Raw genomic sequence first — 16,846 nt, 5'->3', positions numbered from 1 at the left:
TTTTTTTTTTTTAAAGATTTATTCATTTATTTTAGAGAGAGAGCACGAGCGGGAGGTGCAGAGGGAGAGAGAATCCCAAGCTGACTCCACACTGAGCACAGAGCCCAATGCAAGGCTCAATCTCATGACCCTGAGACCAGGACCTGAGCTGAAACCCGGAGTTGGATGCTCAGCTGACCGAGCCACCCAGTTGGCCCTAGCTTGATGAGTTTTTAACAAACATGTATATACTCATGTAGCCATCACTCAGATGCAGATAAAGAGCGTGTTCATCTCCTCAGAAGTTTCCTTCATGTTCTCTTGTAGTGAATATCCATCCCCCAAAGGTAACCACTGTTTGATGTCTATGACTGTTGTGACTCCCCTGAATTTCATATATAGTATGTACTCTTTTGGGTCTGACTCTTTCGCTCCAAATCATGGTTATGAAATTCACTCATATTGTGTTTATTGGTGGTTTGCTCTTTTTCATTGCTGTGTAATATTCCACTATTTGGGATGCACCACAATTACTAAAGCTGAATGCAAGCATCTCTGATTTCAAGTTTCCCTCCAATCTCTTTGCTGAAGAGAGAATTTCATGGCACATTGCTATCTGCTTGTTTGGCCTGAGCCCTGCCCCCTGTTCTTCTGCCTACTCCTCTGGGGGTAGAAGGGGCAGGGTTTCATTTCTCTACCTGGCTCTCCATTATATCTTCCTCCTTCTAAGGAGGCACTGGCCCTGCCTTCTTTCCTGGGGCCGTGTAACGAGGGGCAGGTTACTGGGGAGGGGCTCCAGCAAAGTGAGGTCTGCTGCTGAATTTGTGTGGGACTCCTGATTGGTCAGGGAGGCTGGAGAGAGAAAGAGAGCGAGAAAACCAGCCAAAGGAACAGGAGGAAATCTTGGGAGGGGCTCTGGGCTTTCACAGTGCTGTGGTATTGGGATTGCTCCAAGTTTAATCAGATCTCCAGGGGCTGTGGACCTAGAGCTGGAGTCTTGATTATGTCCAAGGATGCCCAATGACGGGAGTCATTTTGATTCTTAGCTCAGTTCAAAGCAGGGCAAGCAGGATTCACTTGGAAAGGATTTGGAAAGGGCTGGCTGGACTAGCTGGGAAAGCAGACCCTGCTGCTGGACTGGAGAATAGGACTTTACTTGGGAGGTCAATGTCCCTAGGAGGCCCTAGCCAGAGGGTACCTGACAGGCTCCACGGCCCTCTGGGGGCATTAGGGAGCTTCTGAGGATCCTAGAACAGCAGACCACTATTTCTGGGCCCTACTTACCGGTGGGACGTGCCCTACTGATACCTCCCAGGTGATACTGGGGAGGGAGGAGTTTGTCTGCAGAGGCTGGGATAAGAACTGGATTGTGGTGGGAATGGGTACCTCTCCTCTCCAAAACCTTCTGCTTCCAGGCCTCCTCGTTCAAGTGCCCAATTCAAGCCTGACCTCTCCAGGAAATCCCCCCACAGTCCATAATTACTCTCATCTATTTTTCAAAACTTTCCTTCTCTCAGGATGGTGTGAATGAACAACAGAATAAATGTATTAGCTTCCTAAACTTGCTTGCATTTCAAAACATTTAGATAGAGGAGCCTTGACATTATATGTAGAGTCGGGCACGAGGTCACGCATGCATCTTAAGGAAACATGCCTATACATGCATTGCATGTTATGTAAATGAGGCTTGTGCTCCTCCCTGGGCAGAGATTTTAGTATTATAATGAGGTGAAGGTAACCATGGGTTGCTTCCGACATCTGTGTGTCAGTCTTCCTGACAAATTGTACAAACTCTGATATTCGAGCCTGGCCTGACAGGGTCAATGGCTTGGTCTTTGGTTTTCCTGAAAAGGTTTTTAGGGTGAGCTCGACATCAAACCCAAACCACAAAAATTAGGAACTCACTCCACGCCTGTAGCCAACTCCAATTTCTAGCCTCTAAAACCTGCCTGCTTTTGTACACTCTCTTGTGCTCTTTATTTGTGTATTTTAAACATTTTGTCTGGAGTTTATAGCTTTTATTTGTAGAATGATCAGTTTACTAGATGTGTTTGGTGTGCAGCCCTCTGGGCGGGAAGCAGAGCCTAAGGTGACAAGTTTATTAAGTTAAATTGTTCGTGGTGGGTTCTAGCAAATATATTGTACAAAGTTGCCATTTGCACTCCTCGCTGTTACCTTTACTCGGCTTTGTTCTTTGTAGAATTTATCACTGCCTCATGTTGTGTATATTTGTGTATCTCTCTTTCTCCCCACTAACATGTAAGCTCTATGACAGTAGGATCTTTATCTGTTCGCCTAGGTGGGGACCGAGAGCCCCAGCTCCCTGCAAAAGGGGAGAAATCAGGGAGGTGGGAAGGCATGGGCACCAGAAGGAGCCATCTCAGCAGCTGGGTTTATGTATTATGCATAAGCTGATCTTGCTTCTTGGACACAACCACATGGTGAGCCCTTTAAGGAATCCGAGAGTCTAGTCATTGTCGTTCTTAACCACTGGGTGGCACTGCCCACTAATTTTCCTAAGATCAAGTCAGACTAGACCAGCTTTGCGGTGGCTGCAAACCCTCAGCCTCCAGGACCCAGCTTAACATGCCATCTCCATGGTGGCACTTTCTGACCTGACCCCGACTCACAGCCTAAAGGGCTCATCACATTGAGCCCTTTAGGGCTGAGAGTAATTATGGATTGTGGGGGGATTTCCTGGAGAGGTCAGGCTTGAATTGGGCACTTGAACGAAGAGGCCCCGAAGCACGTTCTGAACACACCTTCTGTCCAGCCAGCCCAAGGCCTTTGTGTGAATTTCATGCATAGACATTTAGTGAAGCCTACTAGGTGCAAAGGGTAAATTCAAAGTGGTGGTCCCTGCCTTCAAGGCAGCCTTTTTTTAACTGAGTTTGTTCAAAGACCTGCATTGGATATAATGGATTAACTTCTCTCCTTTGCATCTAGGGTGGTGCTGGCTATGCATCCTTGGGAGAACTGAGAAAACAGTCCCTCAAATCGTCTGTGTTCTGTGCTTCAGATGAGAAGCCCCATGTTACAGAGTCTGGAGGGGAAGGCTCCTTTTTGGGGAGAACGCAAGGGGGAGGGAGTGGGAAGTTCTGAGTGTGTGTTTAGGGTGAAAGCCGCTGCGCTCACAAACGACTTCTTGATCCTGCCATTCACGACATGGTTCCTTTCCCCCAGCTATTCCTCTGCTGTAAAGGGCCATGTGGAAACTGAGAACCGTCCTCTTTCCTTTACCAGTGAGAACCTGCTGGGTGCAAGCATTCTTTCTCTGGCATGGGAGCCTTAAGTGCTGACCCGCTGTGAACTAGGCACAGGACTGGACACTTTGCATATATTAACTGGTGTGATTCTCCTAATAACCGGCAGTTGTAGGTGTTTGTTTTGGTCTCTGATTTACAGCACAGGAAACTGAAGCTCAGAGAGGTTGAATACTTTGCACCTTCACACACAGACGCACTCTAAATTCCCACATTAAAAAAAAAAAAAATCCTCCCTTGAGCCCATTCCTACTTCTGGCTCCAACCCTAAATTCTGTTTCCCTTCCCAAAATAGCTGTTAGAAGAGTTACCTATGTAGAGTCCTGATCCCCACTTTTATAGCCCCATTCTCTCACCCCCTTTGAATGGGCTTCTGTCCGTGCTTGTCCAGGTCACTGGACATTCATGGGTCAAATCCAATGGCCATTTCTCTATTCCTCTTTTACTCTTGGCTGCACTCATCACGTTTGACTCCTCCTCTTTCTTGAATTATTTTCTTCTCTTGGCCGGCAGGGCACCACACTGTCTTGGATTTCCTGCTATCTTACTGGCTACTCCTCCCTCCCACTTCTGTGTGGCTCGTGCTCTGTTCTATCTCTAAGAGTGCTCCAGAACCCATTGCTCATCCCCTTCCTGCCTGACCCCATCTGGTCCCATGGCTTTACATCTCCAGCCTGACCTTTCTCTGGCATTCCAGATTCACAACCAACTCCCTGCCCGGGATGGCTACATAGACGCCTAACAAGTGGGGGACTTTCAAAATTGTCATGTCCCTATCCTGATTCCATTCCCTAACGTGCTTTCCCTCCTCAGGCTTCCCCATTTCTAGAACTTGTGCCAACATCCACCTAGTTGCTCAAGCCCAAATCTTTCTCAGTATTTCTTTTCAATTCTGTCCCCCAAACGGTTCCCTAATCTCCTTTTCATCTACCTTCACCACTTCCTCCCTGGCCCCAGCCACCCTCACCTGTGACCTGGATCACTGCGGGGTTGTCCGGACGGGTCTCCCTCGCCCCCAGGAATCCGTGTCTGCACAGCAGCCAGCTTTCTTTAAACAGGTGGATCAGATGATGCTACTTGGCTGCTTAACACCATCCCTAAGGGCTTCCCACCTCCCCTGACATAAATCCCACACCCCTTACTCTGGCTTACAAAGTACCCTTGTCCTGCTCGTGCCTTCCTGGTTCCTCATCCGCTCTCCCGGCCATATACTCCAGCCACATTGCTCCTGCACCCCAGCCTAGTTCCTGGCCAGCGTTTTGCACTGGTGGTGTCCCCTGCCCGGAAAGTTCTATTCCTCACGCGGCCGTCATTGAGCTGTTGGGTTGCACGTCACCTCCTTGGTGAGGCCTTTCCTCACCACCCAGTCTGAAGTAGCTACCCTGGGCATGTCCTGGGATCTTGAGAACTGCTTGGGAGTCTTTTTAACACCCCCCTCCCCAAGTTCTACCATCTAGGGCAATCCAAAATTTCTGCAAGACTTCTGTGACTTTCCAAGGACTGACTTCACATTTCTCAATCTCTAATTCCCTGTTCTAGGGCACTGGCCCTGTCTCACAGCCATGTGAACCTCAGCAGGGAGTGATCCCCCTCATCGCTTCCCCCCCAAACCACTCACATCAAGTATTCGGGGAGCTGCATAATTGATGGGACTCTTGAGGGCTTCAGGGAAGAGGAAGGTCCCAGCATTCCCTGCACTGGCTCTAGCCACTCCCCTGCTGCTCTCCCCACCCCTCTCTGGCTCTCAAAGGCAACACAGAACCTCCTCTTGGTTCACCCCTTCCCCTGGTCTGGGCCCCAGTCTGTAGTCCTGTCCTGGGGGACTTTCCTGCCTTAACATTTTCTTAACAGAGGTTGTTTCCTCCATGAAAGGGATTCTTTCTCTAGCTGCTAAGAGAATAACAACATTTTGCATTTTATTATAGTGCTTGTTCCAGACCTTGTAGTTGGGGATTGTCACAACAGCCCTGTAAGGGGTCAGCTCCATTTTGCAGACGAGGAAACTTGGCTCAAAGAGGTAAAGACCATCACTGGTAACACCAGGCTCTGGAATGATACAGCGTCCCTCCCTGTGTCTGCCTGTTTCTTCCTCAAAATCTCCTTGGCAGCAATCACAGGATAGCCACACGGAGGTCAGGGTCTCGGGAGCCCAGATCACGGGAAAGGAGGCTCTCAGACCTTGAGCTGTTGCTCTCTTTGTGGGGTGGATCCAGTTTTCCCCTTACTCACACAGTCCTCAGCCTCATGGAGACCAGAAGTTTCTTCTGTTTAAAATATGGCCCCCAGTTCTAATGCCAGATCTGCCAATGACTCGTAGGGTGGCCTTGGGCAAGTCACTGTTCCTTCTCTAAACGGTGGTTCCCTTATCTCACAATGAGAGAAAGCTCTTTTCTGTCCTACATTCTACAGTCTTAAAGAAAAGTCAGATGCCGGCATAATAAGGCTCATTTACGGAGCACTCGCTCTGTGCTAAGCATTCTCCTACCCGTCTCCACATCTGGAGGTAGGTCCTGTTATTTGACCTATTTTATAAACGTTGAAACCAAGGCTTAGAAGGATTTAGTAGTTGCTCAAGGTATCCTAGTAAATGGCAGAGTTGGGATTTGAACCTAGATTTTGCCTTTCTGAATTTGGAGCATCAGCCCTGTCCTGCTAATACTCGTTCTGGCTGCTGACGACTCTCCACTGGTCACTCACACACGTGCACGGACATATGTCCTCTCTGGGGGGAAAGGCATGTTCACCTGGCCTATCTTCGAAGGCCTCCTGGAGGCCACACGGCATTTCTTACTGACCTGCCAAAGCTAGCCTCAGCACATCCATCATCTGGTTCAAATCCTCATGGTGCAGGAAATGACTGCACGGAGAGGGACACGTGGCCAGACCTCTTCCCTGCATGTCAGTTCTCTTTGTACTACACACAGTTGCTTCTTTGTGTGCGTGCCCTCCTGTCCTACCCACTGGTCTCCCCATGTTGCTGTGTGTGGTCTTCACCTGTCCTGAGGCGAAGGCCTTTCTCGGACCTAGCAGTGAAAGTGACCCACTATTCTAGGCCTTATTTTCCACCCCCCACCTCCCAATCAATCCCCCCTCCCCGCCCACACCGCCCCGTCCCACAAGGCTGACAGTCATGTGAGCTGGTTGGTTTATGTGGGTGAGGTTTTTGCTTTAGGATGATCAGGGCTGGCAGACCCCTGTGTGTCCCAGGGAGGGGGTCCTGTGTGTGTGTGTGTGTGCGCGCGCGAGAGAGAGAGAGAGAGAGAGAGAGAGAGAGTTTAAGGCCAGGCATATATCTACCTTGAAAAGACTAGGAATAGCCCTCTTTAAAAACAATTGGAAGCTCCAGAGGGAAGTATTTCCAGTGTTAAACCGTTGGGAGTTTCTGGCAAGCTTTATATGATGTGCTAGGATGGGACTTTGACTTTGTAGATAGACCTTCAATTAGGTTTTCATACTGACCTCTCACCTCTGAACTCTGATGGACCCAGAGAGAGAGAGAGAGAGAGATAACAAACAACGTTTCCTGTCCAGCTTGTCAGGATCCTGGCCTTGGCCTTTGTTTCCTGTTTTCAGCCCCATCCCCATCCTGTCCTTTAGGCTTTTGAACTCTGGTTGCCTGATTTTGACCCTGGTGCTGGCTCAGGACTTTGAAACTTCCTGCTGCCTTGGGTGTACATGCTGAACTTGTTCTGGCTCCTGTGTCAGTCTGAGGCCTGCCACCCCTCCATGTCCACTCTGGCCTCTGCAAGCAAAGGTCCCGGCCTGACTGCATCGTATTTGTTAGTGACTCTGGCATTCCTGGGCTGTGAGCTACTAGAGGGAGGCGTTTGATCATATTCAGCCGTAACACCTCAGCTCTGATAGCAGGGAGGGTAGAGAGAAATCCCTGGATCAAGGAGCAGGAACTCCCAGTCCAGGAGGTTCTAATGCAAGCTCCCTGTGAAGGGACGGGAGCAGGAAGCATGTGCGTCAGAGCCTCAGACCCTTACCTGCCTCCAGCCCCTAGCTGGAGACTGATGAGTCACCGTACAAGTTAAAGTGCTTTGGGCACAAGTAATAGAAACTAAGATCCCCTAACCTTGGCTAATGTAAAGGAAAGGGGTATGGACAGCGAGACGTCCACCAATGGATGAATGAGTAGACAAAATGTGGTACATACACACGATGAAACATTATTCGGCCTTAAGAAGGAATGAAGCCCCTGACAGTGCTGCAACCTGGGTAAGCCCTGGAGACAAGACGCGTGTGACTCGTGCCCGTGGCTCAGCGTGGGAGCTGAGATCCCTGCTTCTCTCTGTTCCGGCCCCGCCTGGGGAAGACCACACAGCCGCACATCAGAGGATCTAGCAAAACCTCTGTGACAGGGACAAAAACTATTAACATTATTAATAGCTATCCTTATTTTCCCACTCTGGCCTGCTTAAAAAAAAAAAAAAGCAGCTATGTTTTAAAAGAAAAGAAGAAGAAGAAGAGATCTAGTCAAGGGATAAAGATGGACAGGAAAATCAAGAATTCTGTGGGGCTTTTGATGAGTCAGAGGCCAGAGATGTTCTGGCCGGTTGGAAGCCGAGCATAATTATTTGGGACGGCTGGTGTGTGGGTGTGAGGTGAGGCACTGAAAGAGTGAGAAGAAGGATGTGAAATATGTATTTCTGTGTATTAAGAATGCATGTATCCCTGTCCCCCTTAACTTTGGCGTTTCCTCCAGAGATTGAGAACGTTTGAAATACTTTTATTTTTATTTTTTAAGATTTTATTTATTTATTTGACAGAGACACAACGAGAGCAGGAACACAAGCAGGGGGAGTGGGAGAGGGAGAAGCAGGCTTCCCGCGGAGCAGGGAGCCCGATGCGGGGCTCGATCCCAGGACCCTGGGATCATGACCTGAGCCGAAGGCAGACGCCTAACGACTGAGCCACCCAGGCGCCCCTGAAATACTTTTAATTAGCATCTCTGATTGCGACTGTCATTCAGACCACACGCCCCACCCTCCCCTGCATTTCACAGGACTGCACCTTTCTTTCCCAAACCTGGACTCCCACCGAGGCCTGATGGTCATGGAGAGCTGTGATGTTGTGGCCTTCCTAAGGCCTAACGCTTTTGACCTGGGCCAAGTTCCTGGGAGGCAGCAAAGGTATATTGGGATCCTTGATGTACTCTTGGACCCATTTGTTTTGGGGGTTGGCGCAGACCTCTCGATTCTTTTTGGTGACAAAGCTGTGGAGGCAGAGTTAGACGGTCAGCAGTCACGGAGTGGGGTGGGGGGTCCAGTCCATGCTCCCCCATTTCTAGCTCACCTGCGGCTTGCCTCATACTCTTCATTGCCTCCCTGGGCCTCCCCCACCTGAGTTCCCTCAGAAGGCCTCCCTGTCTGGGTTCTAGACCTCGTCATCCCGGCTTCAGCCTGTTCCCCGCTCAGCCAAGATGGCTGCCATTTATTGGGCCACACAGCTCTAAGTGGCAAAATCAAGAATTCAACCCAGGCCTTCCCTGTGAGAGTCAAAGCCCGAGTCCTTAATCATGACTCCCCTCCTTCTCGCATGGAGACTTCCTGGTTCTGTGCATCTCGTTCCCGCCCCGGGTTCCCCTTCCGCCTCCACAGAAGTATCTGCAGGGAATGCTTACATGATTGCCGGCAGGTGACAGTTGAGGGCCTTTCTGTATCCCACCACCAGTTTCTTTGGCGTTACTTTCTCATGGTGCTTCAGGCAGCAGGTGTGAGAACTGTTCAACGACTCAGGACTTTCTGAGGGAATCACATTGAAAGCTGAGCCAAGTAGGTGTAGAGGGAGCCCATGGTTGCCTACCTTCATCCCCCATCCCTTGCATTCCACACCTCTCATGGCAAAGCCATCTGTTAGCAGAGACTGATGACAGCTTGACAGGTAACAGAGAAAGTGGAAAAAGTAGGTGAGGACACACATGTAGAACCTCCAGCCTCTGCACTGAGTTTCATCAAGTGCAAATGCCTCAGTTATTCACATTTGCTGGTGAACCAGGGCTTGGTTTGGCAAACACGTATTGGGCTCCTATTACATGCCAAGCTCTAAGGGGGCAAAAAACACGAGGAAGACACAGTCACTACTCTCGAGTATCTCCCAGTCTAGTCAGGGTGAAAAGGAAGAGTGAAAAATATTACAGTGGCATGTGCTCTGGGATAGAATAGAATTTGGCAAAAGGTGCTCTGGAAACAGCTTTGGGTGGCTGGGGAAGTCCCATAGCACGCGTGTGCACGCAAGTGCATGGCTTGATTCTTGAAGGCTGAGCAGGATTGAAACAAAGGGGTTGTGGGGCTTGGGAGAAAGGAAGGTATGAAGGCTTAAAGGTGGGGGAAGCTTCTGTGTTGGGATGCGGATGGCTGGAATGCAATGCGAGAAGAAAGATGTAAGGAGATGAGATTGGGGCTCCTGGGTGGCTCAGGTTAAGCATCTGCCTTCAGCTCAGGTCATGATCCGGGGTTCCTGGGATCGAGCCCTGAGTCAGGCTCCCTGCTCAGTGGGGAGTCTGCTTCTCCTCTCCCTCTGCCCCTTCTCCCCACCACCGCACTCATATGCTCTCTCAAATAAATAATAATCTTAAAAAAAAAGAAAATAAAAAAAATGTAAAAAAAAAAAAGTTGAAATTGGAGAGAGAGAGAGAGAGGGGAGGCCCAGCACACCTTCCTTGGAGGGGAGTGTGGACTCTATCCTAGAGGCATTAGAGGGGCTGGGATCAGGGAGGAGGGTGAGATGAGCAATGAGCCAGAGAAGTTAGGGCAGGAAGAAAGTGTTCTAATTTAGGCTTTAGGTCAGACATCTTGAATAGGAATCTTGACTAAATGATTTGAATCATGAGCAAATTTTAAAAATCTCTCTAGGTCTCCTCATCTATGAAATGAGGGTAAAAAATGCTTATGTCCTGGGATCAGGGTGAGGGTTGGTGAGAAAATGGTGGTTAAGCCCTTAATTCAGAGCCTGCCACATAGAAAGGCTCAGTCAGCGCTTGTTATCATTAAGAGCAGATGGTAGGAATGACCATTCTTCTTGCCCGGAAATGCCACTTTCCCACTTCTCTTTGATGCTGACGGGATGCTGGCCTCAGTTGGTTGTTAGCACCGTGTTTCCCTTGAGCTCCCCTGACTGCTCATCAGTTGGGGATATCACATAGGAGGACAGGCAGAGACCTCCCCCAGCCCCCAAAACTGCAGAGTGCAAATCCCCTTGCAGCCTGACCCCTTGCTTCCAGCTGGTGGCCAAGACTGGAATATCTCGAGAGTACCATTTGGCCGATCCATGCTTTGCGTGGGCCATTTTCTCTTTTTGGAAGACTGAACCCACTGCAGCGGTCTGTTTGACCTTCCCTAAGGGCATTGTTGCCTCCTGCCACCCACGAGATGCAGCTCTGCTCATAGCGATGGCCATGACCCTGGTACTCCAAGCAAAGTTTACCAAGTTCAGGGGCATTTTGAGAGTGTACGGGCAGATTACATGGGGTGTGGGTGGCCCTTGCTCCCCTGAGAGTTTATACAGGCAGAGTCCGGCCAGACCAGATGCCCGGGGTAGCTTTAGAGAGAAAAGAAGGGCTGGGGCACCACACCCTGGGGTGGGTATGTGGTGTCTTTCATAAATGGTGGTTGAGTCAGGGGTAGAAAGTGGGTTAAACCAACCTTGTTCTCCATAGGTCCCGAGCATCCTGTGGCTCCAAAACCTTTCAACCCCTTTCCTCTTTTCTATGGACTTTTCCTTTTTCTATGTGGACTTTTTCTATGGACTTTATCCCCGTTCCCCAGACCTGAGCTGGGGAATGGGTGTAGAGGCCATGAAATTCTCATATGCCCACCTGGGCGTCCCATTGGGCCTTCTTTCGGCTGCCATGATAGTCCCAGCAATCTGTGCCAGACACTGCAAGGAAGGGGTGTCTAGGTTTAGAGTCCTCACTCCTGGGCTTAGCCGCCTCCCCAACGCTTTTCGTCCTGCTCTCCCAGAGCATCTGCAGCACCTGTCTTGCTCTCCTTTCATTGCTCATGTTTATTATCATCTCTTCTGTTACTTCCTTGGCTCCCCCTAAATGATCATTCCTGTTCTCCAACCTCGGGACCCCTGATGTGACCTTGACCCAGCTTCCTGAAACTGCCTGATGACCCCAGAAGGGGTCGGGACCCCAGCGCAGCTCTACTTGCAAAGGGGAGAGTTTGCGGACAGCAGGTGTGCCTGCAGGAGGGGAGGCCCTGCGGCTGATGACAGACGTGAGAGGGCTCTTGGCATCACCTCACTGCCAGCTACCTTGTCCCCCCTTCTCATTCCTGCCCTACAGGGACAGGTGGACTCACTTGACTGGCCGTGCAAAGCAGGAGTGGTGAGGATAAGGATGAGGAGAAAGAGGGCAGCCCCGGAGACCTTCATCCTCTCAGGGGGGCCCTTCAGCTTCAGCGGAAAAGCTGGTCGTCCACTCTGACTTCACGGCCCTCTGGACTCTGACCACTTCGGAGCGGGTGGCGGAGGGAGGAGGGGCCTCCCTCAGTGTTTGCTGAAAGGGGGGCGGGGCCTGGCGCAGGTGAATTAATAAGATTTAAGTTCAGGAGGAGAGGAGTGGAGAAAGGGAGTGAGTGGTTCGTGCGCGCTGGGTGTCGGCCACCTTGTATGCCCTGTTTTACTTAATCCTTGCAGGAGTGAAGCGGAGATTATGACTCTGTTTTATAAATGAAGGCCACCGAGGCTTGGCGAGGTTAAAGAAATTCTCCCAGGTCACAGAGGAAGGAGGCAGGCAGTTCTGAAAACCGGATCCGTGTGATTTCACCACCTTATGGGCCAGCCGTCTCTATGTTGGGGGAGGTGGAGGGAGGGTGGAGCCACCCCAGTTCCCCCAGGTGAGCCATCACTGGGAAGGTGAACATAAGGCAGGATTAGAGAGTGCACAGACTGGGGCAAGGGGTAGGGTTTAGGCCTCTGAAAACGATGTCCCCCATCCCCCGTCTGACACATGACTGAGCTCAGAATTTTTCCTGTCACAGATTACGTTACTAATACATAGAGAAAAACAATGTGCTGATCTTGGGTCCTCATTTATTGCTGAGGTGTTTGGCTTGTTTGTTGATTTTTTTTTTTTTTTTTACTATCTTTGGACCTTGGACTCTGAACCAGTTTTAGGTCTAGTTGGCCATCCCTCTTGAGTCCCCGCGGTATGGGTTCCTCCAACCTGCCGCTGTGGCCAATTATGGCCAGCAGAGGACGCTCCAACCGCACACGCACCTGACAACCCGCTTCTGTGTCCCACAGTTCCGGGTTCCGGGTCCCCGGCCTTGACCAGGGCTAACCTGTCCCTCAGCATCTTCTCTCTGCAGACTGCCTCAGGACCCCATTCCTGGGGTTGAAGGCAGAGTTCAGAGAAGAGATGGAAGATACAGGGGGTTTTGCTGTGGATGGACTGTGAGCTCTAGAGGCAGAGGGGGGAGTGTTTCAGTAAATGAAGAGTAGAGGGAGGCAGGGGCGGATTGAGACCCTTACGGGGCTTGCTGTTTGGCATGACTGCTCATAAAAAGGGAAAAGTTGTATAATGTATTTAGTCCTGCTGGGTTCAAGGCAGTTAGTGGTGGGGAAGCTGTCCTTTTTATGAAGGTAGGGAGGGTATGTCTGTGGGGTACCCCTTGGCTGCTATGTATGGAGGCAGGGCGGTCTGGAGAAGCCTGGCTGTGCCTTTAGCATACAAGCCTCCTCTTGGCCCTGGTCTTGGAAGGCCGCTGGCCAGGGAAGGATGGCCACAGCGCCTACACTGGGCATGCTCCTCCTCTGAGTATGCAGAGCTCCCCCTCGAACCCTGAAGATGGGTCTGAGAGCCTTTGGGGGCAGCTGGGTGTTATTCATGGAGCATAACCTCCTCCTGATTCCTGCCTCATTCCATCCATCCATCCATCCATCCATCCATCCATCCATCCATCCATCCATTTCCTGAGCACCTGCTATAGGCCAGGCTTTCTGTTAGGCCTTGTGGAGGGCACAAAATGGCTCTAACAATAGAGTACAACCTGATGTATGTAAGTGGAGGGGAAGGGTTGGATAAAATATGTCCCCAAATCATTCTTGTCCCAGATGGCTGGGAACAAGGGCCTTGGGAGCTGCTCAGAACAAAGGATTTTGAAGTTTGGCTGCTATGAAGAAGGTTTTATGAAGATTTACCCGCAAAACCAGGTGATAACTCTTAGCTTTACACTTGTGTAGTTTATATAAGATAATACGCACAGGCTACTTAGCAGACTGCTGGGAAGGTAGAAGCGCTAAGATAATGTCTGTTACCATCCTGATGATGATTGTGTACCCCCATCACAGGCCCTGACCTGTTGTTTCGCACCCAGGGCTGACCACACCTCTGCAGAACAAAGACTGATGCCGAGGGTGCCACACGGGCTGGGCTCCAATGAGTAGGTTCAGTAGAAATGAGTGAGGGCAGGGAGGGCATGAATTCAAGGTCTTTAATTCAAGGCAAGGCAGCTCCTGAGAGGCGGCTGGGGCTGAGAGGGGGGCCGTGGCCTCTTCTCTCTAAGATGGCCAGCTGTGCCCTTCTCCACCACTCTGGGTCACTCATTTCTCTCCAGGTCCTTGATGTAGTCCTGGACCCAGGCATCACTGGGGTTGGCACATATGGAATGGCCCTTTTTGGTGATGAAGCTGTGGAGCAAAAGGGAGAAGGGTTACCAACTGAGGCGTCCAGCAGCTGGGAAGTGAAAGCCGGTCAGCCCTCCCGAGCAAACTCCTCACCCACCTAGGCTGCTTCTCCTTCCTCTGCTAGAGGCAGCTCAAGGCCAGTCTCCTCTCTGAGACATGCTCTCCAGTCCCTCAGGGTCCCCCTGGGCCCATCTAGCCTTCGTGCTCCCCCTGCCCTTGGAAGTGCCGCCCTCCCCATCTCCTCCGTGCTCCCCCTGCCCTTGGACGTGCCCCCCTCCCCATCTCCTTCCCTGATGCCTCCCCATCCATGGGGTCCTCTTCCTCCTGCTCCCTGCAGGCTCAGCCAGGCCAGAAAGCCCCCCGGGTTGCCCCTCTACTGCCTGTTGCTGCACCTGGGAGGTGCTCTGGGGAGTCCCCATTCTGGGTCCTCCCTCCCCCACCCCCAGCCTTGCGGGCTCCCTGCCCCCCAGTGGGGTGTGCGGGGTGCCACTTACATAATGCCAGGCCTGGCGCACTGGCTGCTGGTCTCATAATAACCTGTGATCCGGTGACGTGGGATTGCGTGGGCAATGTAGCCGACGCAGCACTCGGCCGGCTGGTAAGGTCCTCCTGAGGAGAGAGGATGGAGGGAAGCTGAGCCTGGGCTCTTTGTTAGAGGCCAGACCTGCTGGGTGCTCCTGCACTCCAGAGCGTGGAAGAGGGAAGGAAGGAGGAGGTGGCCCCGCTGAATTCGGACATAGGATTGTGCAGATTCTCTCCTCTTTCCCTCCTCCTGCATCGGCAATCACCTTCCTTCCTGTTCTTCAACCTCCCCTAGAAAGACTGGCTGATGACCTTCAACTCTGGTTTGAAGATTAGCAAAACCCAAGTCTTCTTAGTGAGTACACACCAGCCCTGCGGGGCAGGCTCGCACAGATGTTCCACATAAGAGGGATATTTGGAAGAAATCTCCATGAGGGACAGGGACACACACCAGCTGGGCACGCAGACCCAGCCCCTCCCAATCTGCCCATTCTGCCTTTGTCCCCATGGAACCCCTGTCCTGCAAAGAGGGAAGGAAGCTGACACCAAGGTCCAAGACAAGGACAGGGAGTCAGGACACCCAGATCCCAACCTCCCCTCGCCTTTTCTGGCTTTGTGCCCATGGCAACTTTATTCCCCTGTTAGTTTCCTCATCTGTCAATGAGGTTGTTGGACTGGATTGGTGGTTTTTACACTGAGCTCCCTGGGGGTCTTGGGGCTTCGGGGTCTCTTTCAGAGATACTGATGCATTAGGAGTAGAGTTTTGGGGATAGTATCCCTTTTGGCCCTTTTTGCTGTTTTACATATTAGGTTTCTGAGTAAGATTTTGCTTGAAGAAGGGTTCCACTGTCTAAAAAATGTTAAACATCACTGGATTAGGTGAACTGCCCAGTTATTTTCTGATTCTGCAATTCCATGGCTCTCATAGGAGGTGTGGGAGGGGGACAGTGGAAATCACACGTTCAGTCAAGCTTGACTTATGGAGGTAGCAGGAAGGGCATTTCTGACCAAGGGCCCTGGAGAAACAAGAAGGCACCATGGTCATGGAGTGGAGGGATGGGGGTGTGCACATTATGGGACCAACCTGGATAGGACTGGGAGTGTCCGGGCAGTGGCCTCCGAGGTCACCAGGGCGGCTGCATGCGTGGGTGGGAAGGGAAAGGCCTGGTCTTTTACCCAGCTATCATCCTCCCTCCCCAAAGAATGGGATAAGGGGTCCTCTGGTCCCTGCCCAGATTCTCATTAACGTTAGACCGGCTTTATTTCAATAGCCTCCTCTCTTTCCCTCCCAGTTTCTGAAAAGGAGACGAGGTAAAATTGAGGGGTGAGGCATAGTTTTGGATGTGTGTGAAGGCAGCTCATCCTGAGGAATAAGCTGGGAAAGGGTGGCGAGATGGACCTGTACTTTCGTGGTTCCCCTCAGCGCACACCTAAGCAAGGCTGCCCTTGCGGGGTGGGGCTAACTCTGGAAGCAGGTGGCCCCAATCTCAGGAGGCAAGCAGACAGATGTTTTTGAGGGTCCCCCCAAACTGCTCCTCTATCTCCCTGGGGATAATGTCCCCCAGATGGGCTGGGCCACTCTTACTTAATGGCAGAGAGAGATGAACTGAGGGAGTGGAGAGGCAGGCCTCACTCCATGGCCTTGGTGGGCAGGGAGACTGGTCCTGGAGGGCGAGGACGAAACCAGTTTCAGAAGACCCCAGACCTCCTTCGAGAGCCCCTCCTCCTTATATCCCCAGCAACCTTACTCCTGATTCTTTCCCCACAGGGGCCAGGTTGGAAGGAATACAAGGTGTTGCACTCACGTGAGGAGAATTCAGCCTTGCGCCCCAGGGCGCAGGTGACGAGGAGGATGACGAAGAGGGAGATGGCTGCCATGGAGACTTTCATCCTCCTGGTGGGGGAGAACTTTATCCTCCTGGTGGGGAGCTGCTGCAGGAGGAGAGCTGCTCTGGTAGGGACTTCGGAGGCTCCTGGGCTGAGGAGGTGTTGAGAAATGATCATCAAGGCAAAATGTTTTTTTTAAAATGAGGGAACTAAGATGACAAAGGGAAGTAGGGAGTAACGATGCCTCAGCAATTTCAGATCCTGAACGTTTGTTGAGGGCAGAGTAAGGGAAGCCTGGAGAGCCAAGATTTCAGGGAGGAAATTGCCTTCCATCCCTAGTGGGAATAAATTTAACTCCTTGGATATAAGCCCCCCTTTGGTGTAGGCCACAGCACAGGGCCTGGGGTTACTGTTGCACACTTAGTGCAAGACCTCAAGGCTGGGACATGGCCTGTGCCCGATTCCAGTCCTGGGCCTGGAACAAGGCCATGTGTGGAGGTTCAGGATCTGTTTGTCTGGAGATCAGAGGGGATTTGGGGTACCAGGATGAGGGCTGGAGCCCCGCAAGTCCGGTCTTACTAATCTGGGCTAGGAACTCCTCACTTAAACACTTAGGC

The 16,846-nt window shown here is 51.3% G+C and overlaps 2 protein-coding genes across 2 annotated transcripts; both read right to left on the bottom strand.

The window, feature by feature from the left end:
- Positions 1-7,962: 7,962 nt before the first annotated feature.
- On the bottom strand, positions 7,963-11,708 carry CCL16 (C-C motif chemokine ligand 16). The gene is made up of 3 exons (XM_006750050.2): positions 11,552-11,708; positions 8,869-8,989; positions 7,963-8,460 (listed from the first exon to the last, which is right to left on the bottom strand). Exons 1-3 carry the CDS (start codon positions 11,622-11,624, stop codon positions 8,328-8,330), a joined length of 327 nt encoding a protein of 108 aa, XP_006750113.1. The 5' UTR covers positions 11,625-11,708; the 3' UTR covers positions 7,963-8,327.
- A 1,965-nt stretch (positions 11,709-13,673) lies between these two features.
- Positions 13,674-16,434, bottom strand: LOC102731025 (C-C motif chemokine 14). Its single transcript, XM_006750049.3, has 3 exons — positions 16,208-16,434; positions 14,375-14,489; positions 13,674-13,883 (listed from the first exon to the last, which is right to left on the bottom strand). The coding sequence occupies exons 1-3, from the start codon at positions 16,404-16,406 to the stop codon at positions 13,793-13,795; spliced, it is 405 nt and encodes a 134-aa protein (XP_006750112.2). The 5' UTR covers positions 16,407-16,434; the 3' UTR covers positions 13,674-13,792.
- Positions 16,435-16,846: the final 412 nt, after the last annotated feature.

Source organism: Leptonychotes weddellii, chromosome 15, assembly GCF_054177405.1.
Source record: "Leptonychotes weddellii isolate Sample4059 chromosome 15, ASM5417740v2, whole genome shotgun sequence".
In the NCBI taxonomy this organism is placed as follows: Eukaryota; Metazoa; Chordata; class Mammalia; order Carnivora; family Phocidae; genus Leptonychotes; species Leptonychotes weddellii.
Note: the sequence above shows the minus strand (reverse complement) of the source record. Positions and strands in the feature narration are given on the sequence as shown.